Below are 22255 nucleotides of genomic sequence, written 5' to 3'. Positions count from 1 at the left end.
ATAAGTTCGTTGGGATCTCCGAGTCTAGACATGGCAAACCATTGCAGCCATTGGTTCATGGAGATAATCTGGGCACAAACAATGTTGTTGATGATAAAAGACGATTCACTCAAGCCACTGGAAGAAGAGATCATCAGTTACCATGTGTCGCAAGTGAAGAGCCCAATAAGTTCGTTGGGATCTCCGAGTCTAGACATGGCAAACCATTGCAGCCATTGGTACATGGAGATAATCTGGGCACAAACAATGTTGTTGATGATAAAAGACGATTCACTCAAGCCACTGGAAGAAGAGATCATCAGTTACCATGTGTCGCAAGTGAAGAGCCCAATAAGTTCGTTGGGATCTCCAAGTCTAGACATGGCAAACCATTGCAGCCATTGGTTCATGGAGATAATCTGGGCACAAACAATGTTGTTGATGATAAAAGACGATTCACTCAAGCCACTGGAAGAAGAGATCATCAGTTACCATGTGTCGCAAGTGAAGAGCCCAATAAGTTCGTTGGGATCTCCAAGTCTAGACATGGCAAACCATTGCAGCCATTGGTTCATGGAGATACTCTGGGCACAAACAATGTTGTTGATGATAAAAGACGAAGGATGGCTTCTTTGTATGACTCTCTATTTCCGACTCAGATTCCTCCACTAACGGGTGATGTATTCGAATCAGATGATCAAGATTGGTTATTTGGGTCGGTACGGACAGAAGCAAGGCCCTCCTCCTCAATAAAAGCGAAGAAGTCTGCTACTGCTACTGATGCCTTCCATTGTTCATCTCAACAATGTCTGTGGCCTCCTCGTGCTCAATACTTGGCTGAGGCTGAAATATACGCGTTGCCATATACTGTTCCATTTTGATTCTTTTCCCAAATTTGGGAGACAATGGGGTAGTTTGAAGTTGGGTGCTTTGTTCTGCTAATTGAAAGAAGAACCGGCATGTATTCAAAAAAAAAAAACCGGCACATTATTGTGTTTTTTATTTTTTATTTGGAAGAGAGGACACTTACATGGCATGTGGGCAAAGATTGCTGGATATTCTTTTTTTTTTTTTCAGCATGGTTAATGTAATTTCGTCTTTCATGCCACTGATATTGGGAGAATGTACAGTACAGTTTGATAAACAGATTTTATTATTGTTTACCATTTTTACCAATTTTTCAGCTATTGCTAATGAGTGATATTTGCTACAAAAATACGTTGTAATAATTCGTGGTAATATTACAACGTTCAGTGGAAAATAAGACTCCCTAACGTGTATCTATCACGTACTCCAAAAAAAAATAAAACGTGTATCTATCACAATTTTATTTAGGAAATTAAGTGAATATATGATTTATTTTGTACTAGAATTTCACTTATTTAGTTATGAACAAATATAAAACGCATTATGAGAAATACTTCTTTCCTCCAAACCTTTTCATGTGAAAAAAATAATAATTTAGCTTCGGATTCAAAAAATAATTTCAACCATTGTTACTGGATATTAAAATTATTAATTTGCGTTTGAACTACGATAAGTTCTACATACAAAAACCATACAAATTTTCTAATTTATGGCAATAAAAATTTCAATTAGTATTTTTCCTTATACATAAAAACTTCTACTACAAATAATTGAGTCCGTGAAAGTTTTTTATATCATCAACTGCAAATTCTGAAATGCAGAATCTTTGCTTGTAAAAACTTTGAGCCACACAATTTTTTTTTTTTTTTTTTCATTTTTTCCTAGCACTGTTAAGACAAATGCAGTTTCTTTGGGTTATGGGTGTTATCATCAGACTGGGCTGAGCCTGAGCTTAATAATGATTAAACCCATTTCGAAATTTCGTTAAAACTTCGGCATAACTAGCAGTTGTCGTGACACGTTCCTGGGCTTAATTTTTTTCAACTCGATCACGTGGTATATCATATGCGTTGGTCAAGCATCTTCACCTGAGATTCAATTCAACGTTCCAAACCCCAGCATTTGCTTGCGGGTACCAATTTCCAAAGTCGCGAGCGATCTCAATTCGAGTAGAAATGATAACAGAGGGATTCGAGGATGAAGAGAAATGGCTCGCTGAGGGAATTGCCGGCATTCAACACAACGCATTCTTCATGCATCGCGCTCTGGTAATCTCCATCACCACATTCTTCCCCCTTTTCGTAACCTAATTCCCTCTTTAATTTCATGCTTGAATCTCATCGTAGGATGATAACAATCTCAGAGACGCACTCAAATACTCAGCGCAGATGCTATCAGAGCTTCGAACTTCTAGACTCTCACCTCACAAATATTATGAACTGTGTAAAACATTCTTCCCTTATTCATATCATACACATAACTAGGCTATGCTCGGTTCAATTATTCATTTCGATTTGGTTTTCTCTTCGTTGTGTTGTGTTATGCCTAAGATATGAGAGCCTTCGACGAGCTTAGGAGGCTTGAGATCTTTTTCAAAGACGAAAGCAGACACGGCGTTCCCGTAGTTGATCTATATGAGCTTGTTCAGCACGCTGGAAATATATTGCCTAGAATGTAAGTGGTTTTGGCAATGAACAATTTTCCAACATTTTTTTTTGATATTGCTGTCTGTCAGTGCTTGTGGTTGTTCTATTCTGAACTTGAATGATTGTGCGATTTCAACAATTGATATGGATGTGACACTCTTGTTGTTAATTTACTGCCAGGTATCTACTTTGCACGGCAGGATCTGTTTACCTCAGATGTAAGGATGCTCCTGCAAGGGATGTTCTTAAAGATCTAGTGGAAATGTGCCGCGGGGTTCAACATCCAATTCGTGGTCTATTTTTGAGGAGTTACCTTTCTCAAGTCAGTAGGGATAAATTGCCTGATATTGGTTCTGAATATGAAGGAGGGTAAGGCCATTACTTGGTTGGTAATGCAGTAATAGTTACTGAAGAAATGACATTTTTTTAATTTTTATTTTAACCCGCCCCCCTCCCCCCGGTTACATGTTTTGAGTTTCAATTTTGAATATGGGAAATTCATATTTTTGGTATTATTTTTGGGTGTCCCCTGTTTCCCTGCAGGGATTCTAACAGTGTGATGGACGCAGTTGAATTTGTTCTACAGAATTTCACAGAAATGAATAAGCTTTGGGTTAGATTGCAGCATCAGGTTCAGTGAACTTCTTTAACTCTTATATAATCTTATCTTACGAGATGCATAGCACCACAGTACTTGCATGCCATAGCCATAGAGGTAAAAATAAATCATGAGAACATGATTTCTGGCCATGCAGGTGTTATGGTGCTTGCGAATCATGCTTAATCTTTGGCGATCCTGAGCTGAGGCCTTCAATTGGGCTTTCTGGTCTGCAGGGACCTGGTCAGATAACAGAGAAGAGGGACAAAGAAAGGAATGAGCTTCGTGATCTAGTAATATAAAAATATGACACTATCTCCAGATGAAGCCGTTTGTTATCCATTTTGGTAGATAAGTTGCGTGATCTCCTTTTCTTGAATTATTAGGTAGGGAAGAATCTCCATGTTCTGAGTCAGATAGAGGGTGTGGACCTTGAGATGTACAAAGACACTGTCCTTCCAAGTGTCTTAGAGCAGGTCTAATAAAGTACTTTTCTCTCCAAAAAATAATTTACCTCTTATTGTAAGCCTTTATGTTATAATGTCTCTCAACTGTCTAAATCGGTTTGAGCAGGTTGTCAACTGTAAAGATGAGCTTGCCCAATTTTATCTCATGGAATGCATAATACAGGTTTTTCCAGATGAGTACCACTTGCAGACACTTGAGACACTGTTAGGTGCTTGCCCCCAATTGCAGGTGGGTATCTTGATTAAGTTGGAAATAGATGATCCTTTATATGCTTCAGATTTCAAAAATTATAGTATTGGTGACTGGTAGACCTTGTAGTCTGCATAATATACTAGAGATTTTAACTCTTTATATTTATTTTGTTGAGTTCCATGTTAATGGAAATATGTATCACTAAGGGGGCATTTGGTAGAGGGTTTTATTTTGGATTCCCGGGAAATTGAAAGTGGGAATCTTACTTACTCACGTTTGGTACACGGATTGGAAATTTTTTCCCGGAAAAGTCAAATTCCCGAGATTTGAAATTATGTAGCAGAATCCCATTCCAAAATACCACCGAATAGGTGATATTCTTAAAATCCCACCTGGTGGGAAAATGCACCAGATTTTTCGGGAGAAAAATACCCTTCTTCTTTGTACCGAATCTGAGAATAGGACTGAGTTGAAACAACACCCATTTCTGAACCAGCTTTGGACCATCGTGGCAACATCCATTTTTTTTTATATCAAAAGGGGCAAAGCCCCAAACAAACAAGAAAACAGGAAGGAACAAAGAAAGACAAAGTCCAACCTCAAGATCCTCCTCAGTGTTCTGGGTTGCCCTCTCTTCCCTGTCCCTGTCCACCCCAAACTACCCTTCAATGAGGCAAGCTCTTTTGTTCTTCTATTTCTCTTTATCTCCCATTTCCACCATTTCCCTTTTCTAAATTCTATGCCACCATACAAGTGAAAATGGTGCTATTGAAAACCTCTGCTGTATGCTATACTTTACAGGCACATATAAATTTTCCCACAAAGACGTTTTCTGGGCTTAGGCCCCTTTTTACTAAAATAAAAAAGAAAAAGAAAAAGAAGGAAAGACAAAGACAGAACGAAAGGAAAAAACAAAGCTCCGCAGATCACCACAACAGATCTGGGAGCAGCAGAAAGATCTTGTCCAGGATCAAGGAGGTCAGCAGCCATAAGTGTAGTTTACGGCAAGGTTGTCAAACTCCAGATTCTACGCAAACTCGGAAGGGTGAACCAAAATCGTAAATTGCATAATTGTAACACGAATCGTAGAATCGTAACATAGGATGCAAATTATATTTATATGCATATAAAGTAATATAATAAGCAAATTTAATTAGCAAAATTGACTTTATAATATTGATTTTTCACTTAATCTTATCAATCTAGACTAATTTGGTTTTTCAATCAATCTAATCTCTGTATTTTCAAATTTAAGAGAAGATGAATATAAATTTTTATATATTTTTTAATTAATATATAACCAATATTCATTAATTATATTATTAAAACAAAATAGAGGCAGAGAAAAAACATAGGCAGAAACGAAAAGATACAGAGGCAGAAACGAATATTCCATAATTATATTTCGAAACTAAAAACAATAAAACGAGAAAAAAAAAATAACAAACTATAGTATATAGATGAAATGCAACAGAGGCAAAAATGAAACGAAACAGAGGCAGAAGAGATTAAGACAGAACACCAACCGACGAAGGCATGACGACGAAGTTGCAGACGGAGCACGACAGGGAGGGATAAATTGGAGTCGAAGAAGATGGTGGATGGATCGCAGCCAAGACGTCGATGGTGGAGCAGGAGTCGTCGTCTCTCACTGAGCAGGAACATCGCGGCTGGATTTTAGGTATTTAGGGTTTTTTTTGTATTAAAAAAACCCATTTATGTGATGGATTTTGGGTCTAAATTTTGGGCCCATTGGTCACTTTGCTTTTGGTGAAATCGCTGAACTCGTACGATCTTACGAGTTTACCAGAAAGCACGGCATCTGTACCGTGTCAGTGCCAAAAATGATTTCACACTAAATTGGGATCATTGACGAGTTTACGCGCGAGTTTGACAACCTTGGTTTATGGCCTTCTATGTGTGTGTTGAGTGAGAGTGAGCGAGAGCGAGAGAGAGAGTCGAGAGTAATAAGGTTATTTTTTTGTAAAATTACCTCACTTTCCCAATAATATTTGAGAATCAACCAAACATAGAATCAGTAATTTTGTGCCAATATTCCCGGTAATATTTTGACCTACCAAACAACTTTTTGGTCGCATTCCCGGTAAACTCATTTTCCCAACATATTCCGGGGATTTATGATTCCCGGACACAAAAAAATTTCTCTTCTACCAAATACCCTCTAAGGGTTTTGTTTTGGAAGTTTTAACGAGATTTAGATTATAACTGCAGCCACTAAGGTTAAACAGGCAGCAACTGGGTCAAAAGGGCTAACTGGGTCAGTGTCTCGCACTGTAGCACATACTGGAACTTCAGGTTCATACATGCTGATCTTAGTGCCAAGGCGTGGAAAGTGTCTGCCACAGCGCCTACTATTGTGTGGAGTTTTTGTTCAGTTATGGTCTTGCTGGGGTTCATTGTTTCTTCCATGATTTTCCGGGGCTCAACTTGGATCAATTTCCAATAAGAATAGACTCTAACAATCAATAATTATCATCAATTATGACATTTAAATTGTATAACCTATAACATGCATATTATTGAAAATGAGGGGAAAGCATGACATTAGACATTTATTAGCGTTCATTAATAAAAAGATTCGATTGGTATCAATTAATCTTGTTTGGTATCTGTTAGAGATATAATTAAGACCATTTATGTGCCTTTACCTAATAATTAAGCTTTGGGGAGAGTTGGCTCGTAAACATGGTATTTGAGTTTATATGACCAATTGGGCTAGAGTTTGATCCTTGTTGCCCTCTTCCTCTAATAAAAATTAAAAATTTAGAAAAAGGTAAAAAAGATGGGCCCAAGCATTATTTACACTTCAAAGCCCAAAAAGGGTTCTTGTATGCAGGGGCATGTTAGAGATATAATAAAAACAATTCATTTGCCCAATGTGGGACTCTAAGTCCCATACCTTGCAAATGGAACCCCAACATTCTACCATGTTTCCCTAGTGCGTGCCCCCACGCACAACTCCACGTGATGGATGCTCTGATACCATTTGATGAGACCTTGAGATGCACCACCCCAAAAGCTAGCTCAAAGGGTGGGAGTGCCCAAGGCCTTATAAATCCCACATTAGTTGCCCATACAACCAATGTGGGACTCCAAGTCCCATACCTTGCAAATGGAACCCCAACAGTATCTGATTGAAGGTGAACCTTGGAGTAGCTGTAAGGTTTCTCCTTGTGACTGTAAGGTCAAGGGTTCAAGTCTAGGAAACAACCTCTTTGTAAAAAATGAAAAGGTAGGACTGCATAGAATTGACCCTCATCTCTACCCTTGCAAGTCGGGGAGTCTTGTGCGCCGGGTTTGTCCTCTTATTTGACTAGTGGTGGATTTCCTTGCATGGATGATTAATAATTCTTCTGAATGGAAGTGGGTCATCCATGTGACTTTCTTTTAGGATATATGTGGGTATGCTCTCATAAGTGAAGAGTGGAGCAATGCAAAAGTTTTTCATGGATCAATTCTGTTCTTTTTATCTCTGAGTTTCTTTAAGCTGAATACCTTTTTTCTGCCTCTTTGACTGACTTGATTGTGTTGCAGCCCACTGTAGACATCAAGACAGTGTTATCTCAGTTAATGGACAGGTTATCAAATTATGCTGCCTCAAGTACTGAAGTAAGTCTTATGCACCTTTTCTTGTATATTAAGCTTCCATGTGTTATTGATTTCTTTTCTGCCTCAGGTATTGCCCGACTTTCTTCAAGTGGAAGCATTTACCAAGTTAAGCACTGCAATAGGCAGGGTAAGCTGGCTTTTTGTTTGCAACTTTTAATAAACCTCCTTTGGGAGAACTACAGAAAAGGATGTCCTCATAAAACTATGGACAATGAAGGAACAAAATGTGGTGATTTTGTGTAATGGTTTTTCTTCCTTCATGGTAAATATTTTACAGGAGTTCCTTCTTGGTAATTGTCCCTTTTATAATAAAGTACTAAAATAGAACCACACTTGTTCATGTAGTGGTACATCAAGACATTCCTGTAGCTTGGGTTTCTGTGCTATTCTTTTTCTTGTTTTAAAATATTTATGAATTCATATGTTTAGAAGTTGTACGAGTTGGCAGTGCAGTGTTGGAACTATTTCCAATTAAAGGTTAATCTTTGTGGTTTTTCTAGGTATAACTCATAAAGCTGAGGCTACGTAATGTGCCCATCCTGGTTCTTATTTGATATCATATTTATTACCCCCCTCCCCCCTTTTCCAAAAATTCCCTAGCAGATCAAGGGCCTTTGCTTGGTATTAGATCTTCTGTGCAATAGGATAAGTACTTCTCTACTTTTGTATGAGTAAAACAAAATATTTGATTATAGTCATTTGATTAGATAGGATTAGACCTTATTACTCCTGGACCCTTTCCCTAACCCCCGCCTCCCAATATAAAAGAAGGATGAGCAAGAAAAGAATGATGTCACTTCTTGGTGCCTACTAATTATGCTTTTTGTTGTATGGACTAAAGAATTGCATGAAATTATAAGTTCAAACCTCAAGGTCATTTTTGTTCCAAAATAAAAAAATTACAATCCCAGACGGTAACCTGCATTTGACTGTAGGTGATAGAAGCACAGGTTGACATGACAATTATGGGAGCAATAGCTTTGCATGTCTCTCTTCTTACATTTACTCTCCGTGTTCATCCAGATCGACTTGATTATGTCGACCAAGTACTGGTATATTACTTTTCAAAAATCACAATATCTTCTTGAACTGCTGTTTTATAAGGCATTGTGTGGACAGGATTAACATCTTAGCTAAGCTTCTGTCTGGAATTTATGCAGGGATCATGTGTCAAGAAGCTTTCTGGAAAACCAAAGCTTGATGACAAGAGAGCAACAAAGCAAGTTGTTGCACTTTTAAGTGCTCCACTTGATAAATACAATGATATTGTGACTGCCCTGACACTTTCTAATTATCCTCGTGTAATGGATCATCTTGATAATGAAACAAATAAAGTCATGGCCATGGTTATTATCCAAAGCATTATGAAGAATAACACTTGCATCTCTACAGCCGATAAGGTGTGTTACTTTGCTATTGGTTCAACATAACAAGTTTATCTCTGTGTATCAGTGTTCAATATTCTTTTGTAGGTTGAAGTTTTATTTGAATTAATAAAAGGGCTTATTATGGATTTGGATGGAACAGTTGTGGATGAGGTATGCCTGAGTATTATTGTTTTTGGCTTTTTATCTTTGAATTATTTATTCAAAATTAATTTTTAGGACCAAATATATCTAAACTTACTTCCTAAATAAATATAATATTTGTTCAAGCTCAGCCCAATTTAAATATTTGTTCCATCTTATTTATAGGTTGATGAAGAAGATTTCAATGAGGAACAAAATTCTGTTGCTCGCCTTGTACACATGCTTCATAATGATGACCCAGAGGAAATGTTTAAGGTGTTCGCAATCAAATTGATTCCTCTGGTGTTTTTCTATTAAATGCTTCATACAACTTCTGACTCACTGATATTCGCAGATAATATGTACTGTAAAGAAGCATATTTTGAGTGGAGGACCAAGGCGCCTACCTTTTACGGTTCCTTCACTTATATTTTCTGCACTTAGGGTATCTTCCTTCTTTGATTTTCAATTTCTTTTATCTCTAGTCCGCTACTATATTTAACAATTTTCTTTAGTTGAACTCTTTTTGTGAGGTCCATATTCTATAATAAAGCCACCAATTGGTTGTACAAGGCTTCTTTGAACCGTGTACCCCTGAGGCTGGAGATGTTTATATGCAAAATTTTAAGTACTTAATCTTGTCTTCCCTTTAATCAACCCTGCACAGGAGCTTGTGAAGTATTCTGTAAACATTCACAAAAGTTGCATTATGGCAATTACTTCAACTCTAGAGTCTTGAGGTTTTATATTTGTGATCTAATGGTTAAGCCTAATTATTTTGCAACCTTGTGATGGCTTTTATGGTGACAAATGTTATTAGTCATTAGATTTATAAAATCCAGAGAGTTTTCTAGTTTCAATTGGATATTCTTGAGGCAAGAAGCCCTTAAAATATATACTTAAACTGTATGCCACCCTGTGTAATTAGGGGTTTACTTCTTGATATTGATATATAGGAGTGAAGAACTCAGGATCTTTCTTTTATTCTTTTGCCTTTTTGAATCATGTTTTGCTGCAGTTGGTCAGGCAATTGCGTGGGCAGGATGGAGATGTAGTGGGAGAAGAAGTACCTACAACACCAAAAAAAATATTTCAGCTTTTAAATCAGGTGATTTAAAATGTATGATCTTAGCATAGAAGAATAATTTAGTTTCTCTTTTCAAGCCCATGTAGGTGTACAATATCTTGGAATATTTTTGGCTGGGTATATCTGCATACTGTGTAGCGTATTAAGTCACTTCTAAATTTATGTAATAATTTATCTGCGTACTGTGTAGCGTGTTAAGTCACTTCTAATTTTATGTAATAATTTATCCACCATATGTGATCATTATATGATGGACAAGTAGCATTTATTTTGTTACAGACAATTGAAGTTCTTTCTTCTGTATCATCTTCTGAACTGGCTCTGAGACTGTATCTGCAATGTGCTGAGGTATTTTTGACCCTGCAAACTTAAATGATCAAATAGGTTTCACTTTTGTCTCTCCCTTTATTCCCAAACAGCTCTCAGAAGACCCAGAAAAGGGGGTTGCAGATGAAGTTGCGGCTTGAAAACTGATTCTCTGCCACTCAAAGATAGTTTATGAGGCTTAATTTATTTTTTCCGGATTGAAGATTTAAATCATTAGTCTGTCTGTGTGGGTAAATGATTTTAAGGGCTTTGTTCTCACAGGACTTGTGTACTATCTCACTACCACTAACTACAATGTTTCTGGATATTATTATGACTCTTTATCCTGATTATGATAAGTTTCTCATTTTGCACAGCTGTTTCAGTGACTATTTTTTTAATCTCTCTCTCTCTCTTTTTGTTGTTGTTGTTGTTGTTTTGTTTTGTTTTTTGTTTTTGTGTTAACCAGGCTGCTAATGACTGTGACCTCGAGCCTGTTGCTTATGAATTTTTCACTCAGGCATTTGTATTATATGAAGAAGAAATTGCGGTAATTATTAATTAAACAATCCTTTTTAAGATTTTCTAAATGTGGCTGAGAAGTGATCTTTACTTATCCGTTTTTTAATAATGGTTTTAGGACTCTAAAGCCCAGGTAACTGCAATACATTTAATTATCGGAACTCTTCAGAGAATGAACGCCTTTGGTGTTGAGAACAGAGATACATTAACACACAAAGCCACAGGGGTATAATACTGTTTACCTATTTTCCATTTTTTCTCCCTTCTCTTTTTCCTTTGAGAGTCTGTTTGGATGAGGGATAATGACGGGGATGGAAGTGGACAGGATGGGAAGGGAATAATTCCTCTTGTTTGAGGGTTTAAAATTTTTTGGAGGGAAAGGGGAATGTGAGGGAAACCATTCAACTTCTCTCTCAAACCAAGCTACTGAAAAATGCAACCAAGTATTATACTGAAATGTTACCCTTATAATAACCCTTTCCCTTTCCCTTCCCCTTCCTTCACTAATCGTCCATACATGGGGTAGGCAAGTCCTTTCCATTTCATCCCTTCCCTTTTATTCCACCCCCTTCTCCCCAAAACTTCCACCCAAGTTAGTCAAAAATTCCATTATAAGTTAAAGGCATGTGACGAGTTTTCTCGAAAGGATGGCCATTAGACAGCTGGGTTGCGGCAACTGTTATTTAGCTTATTAATGCATTCATGACAAAACCTAACTTAATGTTCTATCTTTCTGTAGTATTCAGCAAAGCTTTTGAAGAAACCTGATCAGTGCCGAGCAGTTTATGCTTGCTCACATCTCTTTTGGGTGGATGATCAAGATGGTATTAAGGATGGAGAAAGGTATGCTGATAAATGCTCTACTGGGTTTAACTGGGATGATTTGATTGGCTTCATGCATTGGTGCCTTGGAATACTTGTGTTTTCTGAAGTAATTATGTCCTTTATTCAATATAGCATCAAGGTTTTGTATGTGTGCTACTGTAGGATTATTCAATGTAATTATGCTTTGCATAATTGATCCATGTGTTTATAATTGCTTTAAATTTTTTTTGCTAAGAACATTATTATATCACGAAGAGTCTTCAAGTTGCCTGTCATCTTTCTTGTTTTATGTTTTTTTCCCTCTTGGGAGATGTTGACTGTTTGACAAACAGGGTATTGCTTTGCCTAAAACGTGCTTTGAGGATTGCAAATGCTGCTCAGCAAATGGCCAATGTTGCAAAGGGTAGCAGTGGTCCAGTAACGCTTTTTGTGGAAATACTGAACAAGTTGGTCACCTTAAGCTATAAAATTGCTTGGTATATTATTTTCATGGTTTTCTTACTTACGAATAAGTATGTTCCAGGTACATTTACTATTTTGAAAAAGGAAACCCACAGATCACTAGTGCTACTGTCCAGGGGCTTATAGAATTAATCACGACTGAGATGCAGGGTGACTATGCATCAGCCCTTCCAGTTTCAGATGCTTTCTTTGCCAGCACATTGAGGTACATTCAATTCCAAAAACAGAAGGGCGGTATACTGGGTGAGAAATATGCTTCTATCAAGGTCTGAATCCCTGCTTTGCGTCGAACTGGCACATCCGAAATGTACAAATGTGAAGTTATGCTAAAAACCGAGCATGTAGTTTATCAATGTTTGTCCTCGGCCCATTTAGTACTCGTGCATTAAAATGCTTGCAGTGGCGTCAAGGTCATTTTAAATCACAGTTGATATTTGCAGTTTAATGTTTCATTAAAGCCACATGAAATGAATGTATCTAGTTCACTCATCAAAGCTTTTTGAAGTATCCTTTCCTTCAAATTTCATCACGTTTTGTCGTTTCCAGTCATGGTTTCTTGCGCACCTTTTGAAGCCCCAATAACACCGATGATTGCCTAAAGCCCATGAGCTGAGTCAATGAGTCCAGCACATGTCCACTCAACTATTGAATGTTAGCATTCACACATGGTATTTTATCATACAATTAGAGACAAAATATTGGTACTTTAAAATACCAAAACCATAAAAATCATATATCAAATCAGAATAAGTTCGGGCTATGAATATGATCACATTCACACCAGCAAGCAGTGCTTCGGATTGACTGCTGACATAAAACAGGAAATAAGCTGGCATCGGTTAATTATACTTGCACAGTATGAAATGTGGCCAGGCCACACATAAGTCCTAGTGATATTTAGACTCTAAAAAATGTCACTCCAAACAATATACAGCTTCTTGCTCCCGAATAAAAAGGTTGGCAGAAACTGCATGTCTGCCCCCTTTTAACTTCTAATTCTTGGTCACAATCTGAATTTTGAACTCACTCTGCCTTCTGTTTCTTTTGCTTTGGTTGTTGAAGAGCACTTTGATGGCGGCGTCAAATATTAAATGTGAGAAATCATAACCACACACTTGTCGTTGTTGTACGTAAAGCGGTTGCAGAAATGATCTTACCTCTCTATATATATATATATATTTATAAAAGTAGAAGAGTTTTATCAAAAGCCAGAAATGAAGAGAGGTAAAAGTGTGTAATCAATTTTAGAATTGGAGAGCTGCAGCTAAAAACAGTAATGATAATGAGGAGTAAAGTGACATTGATATTGGTACCTGAAGATGTACGTCATCTGCAATTTAGTTTTTGATTTATTCATATGATCAAGTCGTCAAGTTATTCATATGATTTATTCTGCTATCCTTAAGAATGATACCAGAAGAAGGAGTACCGTGAGACTGAGTTTCACTTAATTTAAATCAGGGATTAGTCAAAATTATGAGCCTGATAATTTTCAAAGAGTAATACAAAATTTTACTCTTAAGAAAAACATAAGAAGTAAATAATCAGATTTGTCCATGAAAGATATGAGGTAATATTAGTCCCTTGAAGAAGAAAATTGCCTCCGCATTCGCTGAAAGTGTCATCTGTCTAAATGCCCAAAGATCCATTCACTTCATGTGCAGTTTGATGGTGTTGTATCATATTATCATAAGCCATCATCAGAGCCTTTCCCTTGAAACTTTGGATTTCAAGTGTGACCAAAATACCATATTTTTATCAAACTGTTTGACTGATATAAGATAAACTTCTGTCATGTGAAACAGACATGAGATATCCGACTCCTTCCTATAACTTCTTTTATTTCTGCCTGCATGTTTCATTAGATCCTATTAAATGGAGATATTGTGGTTTGGTGAAAAAGGAGGATCCATGATTTCTTCATGTATCTTCCTAATTTTTTAGATTTATTTTGGTTAGAAAAAGCTTGCTGATCTGAGTGTCATGAGATTTGAAAACAAGAGGATTGAGGGGAAACAAGAGGGAATGATAAAGGGACAAAGTTTAATGGTCTACTGGTCTCGCAAAATTCAGAAAGAAATTACAGATGTTGTAATATTCTGCAACAAACAACCAATTACAGGCTTTAAAGTTTATCGTATAATTCGTGTATATAAACAACTCTCATATGAAAACATCTTTCATGGTTTGATTATCCTCAGTCATGCTCTTAAATATATACTAGGCCCTGCATCAATTCAAGTTTGGAACTGCAAGTGCGCTTTGATTCAATATTTACTTAGAAACTCCAAATGAACTCATTGATGGTCTTCATGATCACCCTTTTCTTGCTGTAGACTAACTAATTGCTTATAGATGCTTCCAGGTTTGGCAATAAGCCTCTCATGGCTACCCATTTCAGCAACCCTCCCATGTTGCAGCACTGCAATGCTGTCTGCATTGCGAACAGTTGAAAGCCTGTGAGCTACCAAAATTGTGGTTCTTCCTTCCATAAGCTTATCAAGAGCCTCTTGGACCAGCCTCTCTGATATTGTGTCCAGTGCACTTGTTGCCTCATCCAACAGAAGAATGGATGGATCTTTCAGAATAGCTCTAGCTATTGCCACCCTTTGTTTTTGTCCTCCTGATAACTGCACTCCTCTCTCACCAACCTCAGTTCTGTACCCTTCTGGCATTCTACTAATGAATTCATGAGCATTAGCTGCTTTGGCTGCCTTCATTACCTCTATTTCTGATGCTTCCTCTTTTCCATACTTGATGTTTTCATAAACTGTGGTAGAGAATAAAGCAGGTTCTTGCTGAACCAATCCTATTCTCTGCCTCAAGGATCTCAAGTTTAGGCTTTTGATATCACATTCATCTATCAGAACTGATCCAAAAGTGGGGTCATAAAATCTCATTACCAGAGCAATCACAGTGCTCTTCCCTGAACCACTTTGGCCAACTACTGCCAAACTCTTTCCTGCTGAGACTCTCAGGTTTAAGTTCTGAAATATGGTGACATCAGGTCTCATTGGGTACTTGAAGCACACGTTATTAAACTTTATCTCTCCTTTGACATCAGTTACCATCTTTGAGTTGGGGTCATTGGGTGTGATGGCTGTTCTCCTTTTGAGAATGCTGAAAACTGATCCTAGTGCTTGTGTTCCCTTCACAATGTCCGGGGTAAGAGCTAGTGTTTCTGCTATTGCTAGAGCAGTGACAATTAAGACCATGAAGGACTTCATGATGTCTCCAAAATTTGACTCTTTGTTCTTGATTAAAATGGATGCATACCAAAGGCCAAGTGCATAGGAGCAGTAAGCAAAAAGCTGTGTTATCCCATAGCCAAAACCTGATATGTGACCTCTTAAAAGTGCTTGTTTATTAGGTTTGTTCAATTCTGAGGAAAATTGGACTGAGATTCTATCTTCTGCACCAAAAGCAGCAACAGTACGTATGTTGGTAATAGCTTCACGAGCCAAAGAAATTGCTCTAGAGTAAGCAAGGCTATAATCTCCTCCAAATCCCTTGAGAAATAGTTGCTGCATAAATAATTGGAACTTAGCTATTCTGTTGTTTATAAGGGGAACATGAATAAAAGATTAGTGAAGTGGTTTTTATGAGATTAACCTCTGTAATAGAAGCTCCTATGAGAAGGGGAAGGCAGGCTGCAACAACTGATGCTAGTTTCCAACTCAATGTGAAAGCAATAACAAATGCTGTTACAGTGAGAGCAACATTTTGCACAATTGTTGAGAGTCTATCAGCTAGAGCACTTCTTACTAATGTTGCATCCGCAGCTAGCATGGCTGTTAGTTTGCCAGTGTTGTTCTCATCCAAATCAAACCACGCAACTTCATTGTTAAGAATAGCTGCAAGTCAAATTAATTATAATAATTTAGTAATGTGAAAATAAATCAAGAACATGCCAAAAGCTGTGAACCTACTACAACCACTTCCCGTTAAACCCCAATTAGTGAAAGTGGGGTGAGGGCAATCATTGTACACAGGTTTAACTTTGCATATTTGCAAATAAACTGTTTTCCGGATTTGAACCCGTGATCATCCAATCACAAAAAAACAGCTTTATTACTATTCCAGACTTGCCCTCGTAAATGGGAACCTACATTAGTCTTAAATAAAATTAATGCCGATGATTCTAATAGCAATGATTTTGAGACTTTGGAATACCTGAGAACATTGATAAACGCACACGTGCAGTGAGACGCTCTCCCATGAGTGTATAAAAGTAGTGTTGCAATAGATAAATAGGTACGGTAACAACAGCCACTCCAACAAATATGAGAGCTACCCGATCAACGTCTTGTTTGATTTTAGAACCATTAGGAGAGTAAAATGCAGTCAACATGTGAGTGATTCCAAGAGCAAAGAGAGGAGCTTCCATGCCAGCCATTATTGCACCCACTGACCCAAGTATTCCATAGGGCCACTCTGGAGCATTCAGTTTTAGTAAATCCAAAATTGATGGAATGGAAGCAGTGTTTGGTGGCAAGCCTTGATCACTTGCTTGCAGTTCTCTTGTATTCAGCTTTAACTCCTCATAGTTCAGGTTCTCTGAAGGTTCTCGAAAACTAGAATTTTTTGAACTTCCAGAACGAGATATTGAGTTAGAGCTTGTGTTGTTGTTTTGTGATGCTTGCAAACTCACCAGGTTCATGTAATCTCCATTTTTGGACATCAATTCCAAATGAGTCCCACTTTCAACAACTTGACCATTCTTCAACACAACAATTGTATCTACATCACGTATGGTTGATAATCGATGTGCAACAACGATTGTTGTCCGGTTTGACATTATTGTTTCCAATGCCTGCTGAACTATGAGTTCTGATTCAGCATCTAGAGCACTGGTAGCCTCATCTAAAAGCAGTATTTTTGGGTTTCTGAGCACAGCTCTTGCTATGGCAATTCTTTGCTTTTGCCCCCCTGAAAGTTGGGTGCCACCCTCTCCAACCTGAATTAAAAACACAATGTCAGCCTTCAAACTTAATGATATATATACCAATTCGAAAGTGACTTAGATGAGGACATAAACTTCTTTAAAAGCTATAATTTTTTTCATTCGACAACTAGTTCATCTCTAGTAGAAGGAAGATATCGTTAAGCTATTGAAGGTAATTTACACATTACTCTTGATCAAAAAGCTATGACATTAAAGGTAATTTGGCCTAGCTCCGAAAGGTTGGCTCAAGTGACAATATGAACTCTAGAACGAATGAACTGCCAAAAAAGCAGAGTTCGAATCCTGAATCTTTGGAGTTAAAGCTGGATAATTGTCATGCCACTCGATCTAGGATTAATCCTGTATCTACGCTAGCCTCTTTCCCCACCAGGATCGTGGGATGCCGGAGGACTTGACTCACACAAAAGGGGTAATTAGAGTCATATACTAAAAAAATTATGGGTAATATGGCCTGTATTTCCCATTTCTAGGTCATAAGAATAAGGATTGCAAGACTCACCTGAGTGTGATAACCATCAGGTAATCCTTGAATGAAAGAATGAGCATTTGCAGCCTTGGCAGCTTGTATGATTTGATCCATGTTTGCATCATATTTTCCGAATAAAATGTTTGTAGCTATTGTTGTGGCAAATAGTGCTGGTTCTTGACTAACCAAACCCATCTGTTCCCTCAACCATTTCAATTGAAGATTCTTTAGGTCATATCCATCCAACAGGATCCTACCTAGTGAAAATTAATGCATCAACCTCTCCTCCTAAATATAGAACTACACATTGACAAACAAAACTGGCTACATACTAATTAAATCAATCAAAATGTGGTTTATGTTTAACATAGGTGATTTTGGTTCCTTTTTCATTCTCCCTTCTTTCTTTCAAATGAAAAATCTACTTTTTACATAGTGATATTAATTACCTGAAGTGGGGTCATAGAATCGTTGGATAATGGAAACGATGGTGCTCTTTCCGGAACCACTGGGACCAACAACTGCTACAGTCTTCCCAGCACTCACTGAGAAGCTCAAATTTTCAAAGACCATATTGGACCTTGAGGGGTAAGAGAAGCAAACCTCGCAAAATTCGATTTTCCCTGCTACATGTGGCAGAACAGTGCCATTATCCAACCTTTTAGAATTGTTGGAAACGGATGCAATCATGTCCATCATATTGGCAGCAGCTACACGCCCTTTAGCAATGGAACCAAGGTTTGGAGCAGCTTGACCAAGAGCACTTCAATGGAGAAAAAGTCAACTTTGTAATCCAAAATAAAATCATGTAAGTTATTGTCATATCATATCAGTTTTGATGGACTTACAATCCACTAAAGACGGCATTGATAATAGTTGTGAAAGCTTTCCCTCCATTCGTCTTATTATGCCTCACAAGGATGCTAGCATACCACAGAAGCAATGCCCAAGCACAAAATAAAAGCCCATATGTAAAGCCTACTCCAACTCCTTTTGCAAAACCACTCTTCTTTCCCAGCTTCAGAGCATTATCAAGTGACTTGGAGTATGAACTAACTGCTTTCTCTTCTCCTACAAATGAATAAACAGTACGCACTTGAGAAATCACCTGATCCACGCCAACATAGAAACAAAAAAAGAAAGATACATTATTATGGCAAGGCATAGTTAAGATACCAATTTAACAATTGAAATAGTTGCTCAATAAAATCATTAATGGTTTTAATACCTCTTCTGCAACCTTCCCAGCTTCGGCATAAGCTGCTTCACCCTTTTCTGATAAAGTAGACATGATTATTGTATAAGCTCCTCCTGCTATAGCTATCAATGGAACAACAGCCAAGGTGAGTAGTGTAAGCTGCCACACTGATGTAAATCCAATGGCATATCCAACAACGAATTGAGAAAGGTAACGCATTGCATGGCCTGTCTGCATTAAGTTCAATAAATTGGATTAACTAAGGAACAAACCATCCCCAAATTATGGCTATAGAGAAATACAACATAATCAACGTGAGATAAATTTATCTTTCTCCATCAACACGAGATAAATTTATCTCTATTAATTCCAAAATTATGTTGTTTGGGGTATTGGGGAAATTAATTAAGGGTATTATAGTAAAATTCATGTAAGAAAAAACAAATCAATTTTTTTAAAATACCCTTCATTAATTTTTTCAAACCCAAAATGATATAATTTTGGAGTTGATAGAAATAACTTTATCTCTGATGAAGAAACAATGAACCCTTGTTTTATATGGTATTAGAGCCTTTGTGGCTAAATAATCATGGATTCAATACTTACCACCCTATTCTATTAATGAATAATCAAATATAATGAAATTGTTTAGAATAGGTAGGTGGATTTGTATATTATTCACATTTCGAGTCCATAGAACTCTAGTGTGAAGGGATATATTACATAAATATAATATAAAATTATTATTGTGGCCTTCACCAAATAAGATTTTTGGGTTGTTGAGAATAACACATGTTTTTTGTTTATGGAAAAAAGGTTTGTTCTTGTAAAGGACACAAGTTATATCCTTTTAGGGCTTGTTTGGTGTGACTTATAAGGTATGATATTATAAGTTTATACTATACGTTATGACATTTTCAGTTATTTGGTGTGACCATCGTATAGTATAAGCTTATACAGCAGAATTCCTTAATACATCAAAATGACGTATAACTTAATCCGGCCTAAGGGGGAGGGATAAAGCCTGATAAGAGATTGGTGTATTAACATCGTTGACTAATGTAATTTTCAAAAATTAATATATTATTTTAATATTAATCTATTAAAATAAAAATTAATTTTTCAATATATTAGTTTTTTAAATACTGAATATTTTTATTTTTGTAAAAATTAATTTATATTTTGGACACACTGATCAATAAATTTAAAAAAAAATTAATATCATATGATATTTTTTGAAGAATTATATAAATTCCTTATTAAAAGATATTTTTATTAAAAATATTTATTTGTATCCTATATAGTATTATATAGTGCATTACCAAATACTGGATGATATTATCTTATACAATATATTACTTTATACTATACCGTGCCAAACGCTGGATAATATTAAAATTCAACCAGGTCTTATACAATTAGGTCTTATACTATCAGGTCTTATACTATACTATGCACCAAACAGGCCCTTAGTTTTTTACACTATGTACTACGGGCAATACATAGTTATAATATGAAAAATTATTTTTTTTCTCTACACATCAGTTGAAATAATTGAGGAGAGAGCGAAAAAAAAAACTTTTCATATTATAACTATGTGAAATAATTATCTCATGCAACAGAGACAAAGGAGTAGAGTCCACATTTTTTTTTACAAATAGTGGACCTCACTATCTTGTTTCTGTTGCATGAGATAATTATCTCATGCAACATGAGATTAATAGATTCCTATAACTATATACTACCCATAATAATTAAAGGGTTTTATAAGAGTTATGTTGTAGGAAAAATGATTGTGTAATGTTAGAGATTCGTTTTTGCGTGCCATAATTTCTTTTTCTTTTTTCTTTTTTTTTCAAAAAGTGTGAGCCCCACAAAATGTTGTTTGTGTAGGAAAGTTTGTTGTGTCATGTTAAATGACAAATGCAAACCCCATAATTAAAAGGACACAATTTGTTTCTTTGATAAATACACACACTTAACCCTTCGTTTAGTTACGGGTTTATCATCTATCATTTAACATGACCATAAAAAGTTTTCTACACACATAATTTTGTGGGGCCCGCAGCAAAAAAAAAAAAAAAAACTTCGGCACGCAAAACAAATCTCTATAACATAACACAATCACTTTTCCCACAAGATAACTCTTATAAAACCCTTAGTTTATGTACCTTGTCACCAATTGCATCTTGTACTAATATTGCGTCACTAGAGATGTGGAAAATGATATTAGCGTCCCTGGCTTCATTGTCAAAAAAATTAATATCTTTCTTTAGCACTGCCTGCAAATATTTTAAGCGCAAACGAGCGGTTTGTCTCTCTCCCGTTTGCATCCAAAATGCAACACCTGAAAAATAGTAGAGATCATAAAACTTATAGCCATTAAGGAGAATATTGAAAAGGGCATTACTTAAAAGGAAAGAGATCAAGACCAAGTTATAAGATGTACCCATCCAAGCCGATACGAAAACAACCAGTCCAAGATAGACCAAGTACAAAGCATGCTGCAATGGTAAAGGCATGAGCATTTACATTATTCCATAAGCATACCTATGAATCAGGCTCCTCTAAAGTGAGTTTTTGCTAAAAAGGGTATATTCACCCTTAATTTAATTTGAAGTATATCATGATTTTAATCCATTAAAAGTTAAGAATAAATATGAGAATATAATAGTAGTGACACATAAGAGAATAAAATAGTAGTGACACATAGAGCTAGTGTACCTCAGAAATTCGGGAGGTCAATTTGTGAGGTTGATTAGAAAGATGTCCCAAAGAATCAATCATACGGCCAAACAAAATAAAGAATACAGGAAGAGCCGCACCATGGACACATGCACCAATGCTTCCTAAGAACATTAAGACATAGTCTAATGTATCAGCTGCACCAAACAACCCAAAAAACGAAACACTCTTAGTTTTGGTTGGTTGGTCCACTTTAGATGTCAGGTGTTGTTCTAAATGGGAATCAGAGGCTAGCTCTAGTTCTTCCATTGAATATGAATATTGAAAGAGTACAATTTGCAGAGAGAAAAAAAAAAGTGAAATATAGCTATCCAAGACCTCAATGGAAAACTCGCGAGGCTTGGTTGGGGTAGTCTAGTCTATTCCCCCCAATAAATATAAAGTAGTTAAGTTTAACTATTCCAACTAACAATTCGGCTCTATAACTAACTTTTTTGAAATTATTAATAGGGTAATAAATGGTTAATGAGCAGTAGTGGATGCGATTATGTTATCCAGCATTAACACACGTAAACTTCAGTTATTAAACCAACAACCTCTATGCCGATTTTGTAGTTCAAAGAGCCCCATATTTGATCATGTGACTTGTTGTCACTTGGTGAGCCCATACTTTCTTTTACAACCTGGTTATATAATTCACTTGGTTCAAAGTGCCCCATATTTGATCATGTAACTGGTCACTTAATAATTCACTTCATTTCATTGCTTAGGTCAGGGTGTAACTGGCGAAGTTAAAAGGCAACCTCCATACCCACGATTGGGATGTTTTTTCATCAAAAGTAGGTGACCT

At 36.6% G+C, this 22255-nt stretch overlaps 2 protein-coding genes across 3 annotated transcripts; one reads left to right on the top strand and one right to left on the bottom strand.

Moving 5' to 3' along the window:
* The first annotated feature begins 1909 nt into the window (after nucleotides 1-1909).
* On the top strand, nucleotides 1910-12572 carry LOC133307238 (vacuolar protein sorting-associated protein 35B-like). Its single transcript, XM_061507718.1, has 22 exons — nucleotides 1910-2114; nucleotides 2193-2289; nucleotides 2397-2520; nucleotides 2673-2861; nucleotides 3036-3123; nucleotides 3327-3383; nucleotides 3477-3566; nucleotides 3664-3786; nucleotides 7306-7380; nucleotides 7448-7507; nucleotides 8316-8432; nucleotides 8541-8780; nucleotides 8853-8918; nucleotides 9075-9164; nucleotides 9244-9333; nucleotides 9907-9996; nucleotides 10255-10323; nucleotides 10751-10831; nucleotides 10922-11029; nucleotides 11543-11646; nucleotides 11961-12074; nucleotides 12152-12572. The coding sequence occupies exons 1-22, from the start codon at nucleotides 2022-2024 to the stop codon at nucleotides 12360-12362; spliced, it is 2376 nt and encodes a 791-aa protein (XP_061363702.1). The 5' UTR covers nucleotides 1910-2021; the 3' UTR covers nucleotides 12363-12572.
* A 987-nt stretch (nucleotides 12573-13559) lies between these two features.
* Nucleotides 13560-21794, bottom strand: LOC133307235 (ABC transporter B family member 13-like). 2 transcript variants are annotated; one of them, XM_061507713.1, is made up of 10 exons: nucleotides 21445-21794; nucleotides 21170-21224; nucleotides 20892-21067; nucleotides 18751-18951; nucleotides 18371-18630; nucleotides 17972-18285; nucleotides 17556-17779; nucleotides 16264-17047; nucleotides 15703-15944; nucleotides 13560-15614 (listed from the first exon to the last, which is right to left on the bottom strand). In XM_061507713.1, the coding sequence occupies exons 1-10, from the start codon at nucleotides 21712-21714 to the stop codon at nucleotides 14388-14390; spliced, it is 3753 nt and encodes a 1250-aa protein (XP_061363697.1). In that variant the 5' UTR covers nucleotides 21715-21794; the 3' UTR covers nucleotides 13560-14387. The 2 variants fall into 2 exon arrangements, with proteins under 2 accessions (XP_061363697.1, XP_061363698.1); XM_061507714.1 differs by having other exon boundaries at nucleotides 13562-15614; nucleotides 21170-21270; nucleotides 21445-21515.
* Between the last annotated feature and the right edge of the window lie 461 nt (nucleotides 21795-22255).

The sequence above is a fragment of the Gastrolobium bilobum genome, unplaced genomic scaffold (genome assembly GCF_033153095.1).
Source record: "Gastrolobium bilobum isolate Gb01-03AN ecotype WA unplaced genomic scaffold, APGP_CSIRO_Gbil_v1 utg5330, whole genome shotgun sequence".
NCBI lineage: Eukaryota > Viridiplantae > Streptophyta > Magnoliopsida > Fabales > Fabaceae > Gastrolobium > Gastrolobium bilobum.
The sequence above is the reverse complement of the archived record's forward strand: the minus strand, read 5'-3'. Positions and strand labels throughout refer to the sequence as shown.

Bases quoted from the DNA above. Each gene is read 5' to 3' on its own strand.
- LOC133307235 (XM_061507713.1), bottom strand. From the start codon at position 21,714: ATGGAAGAACTAGAGCTAGCCTCTGATTCCCATTTAGAACAACACCTG. The intron at 18,286-18,370 runs GTAAGTCCATCA...TCTCCATTGAAG, and splicing joins AATGCCGTCTTTAGTGGATT to TGCTCTTGGTCAAGCTGCTC. The intron at 17,780-17,971 runs GTAATTAATATC...AATTTTCACTAG, and splicing joins ATTCTATGACCCCACTTCAG to GTAGGATCCTGTTGGATGGA.
- LOC133307238 (XM_061507718.1), top strand. From the start codon at position 2,022: ATGATAACAGAGGGATTCGAGGATGAAGAGAAATGGCTCGCTGAGGGA. The intron at 2,115-2,192 runs GTAATCTCCATC...ATCTCATCGTAG, and splicing joins TCTTCATGCATCGCGCTCTG to GATGATAACAATCTCAGAGA. The intron at 11,647-11,960 runs GTATGCTGATAA...TTTGACAAACAG, and splicing joins GGTATTAAGGATGGAGAAAG to GGTATTGCTTTGCCTAAAAC.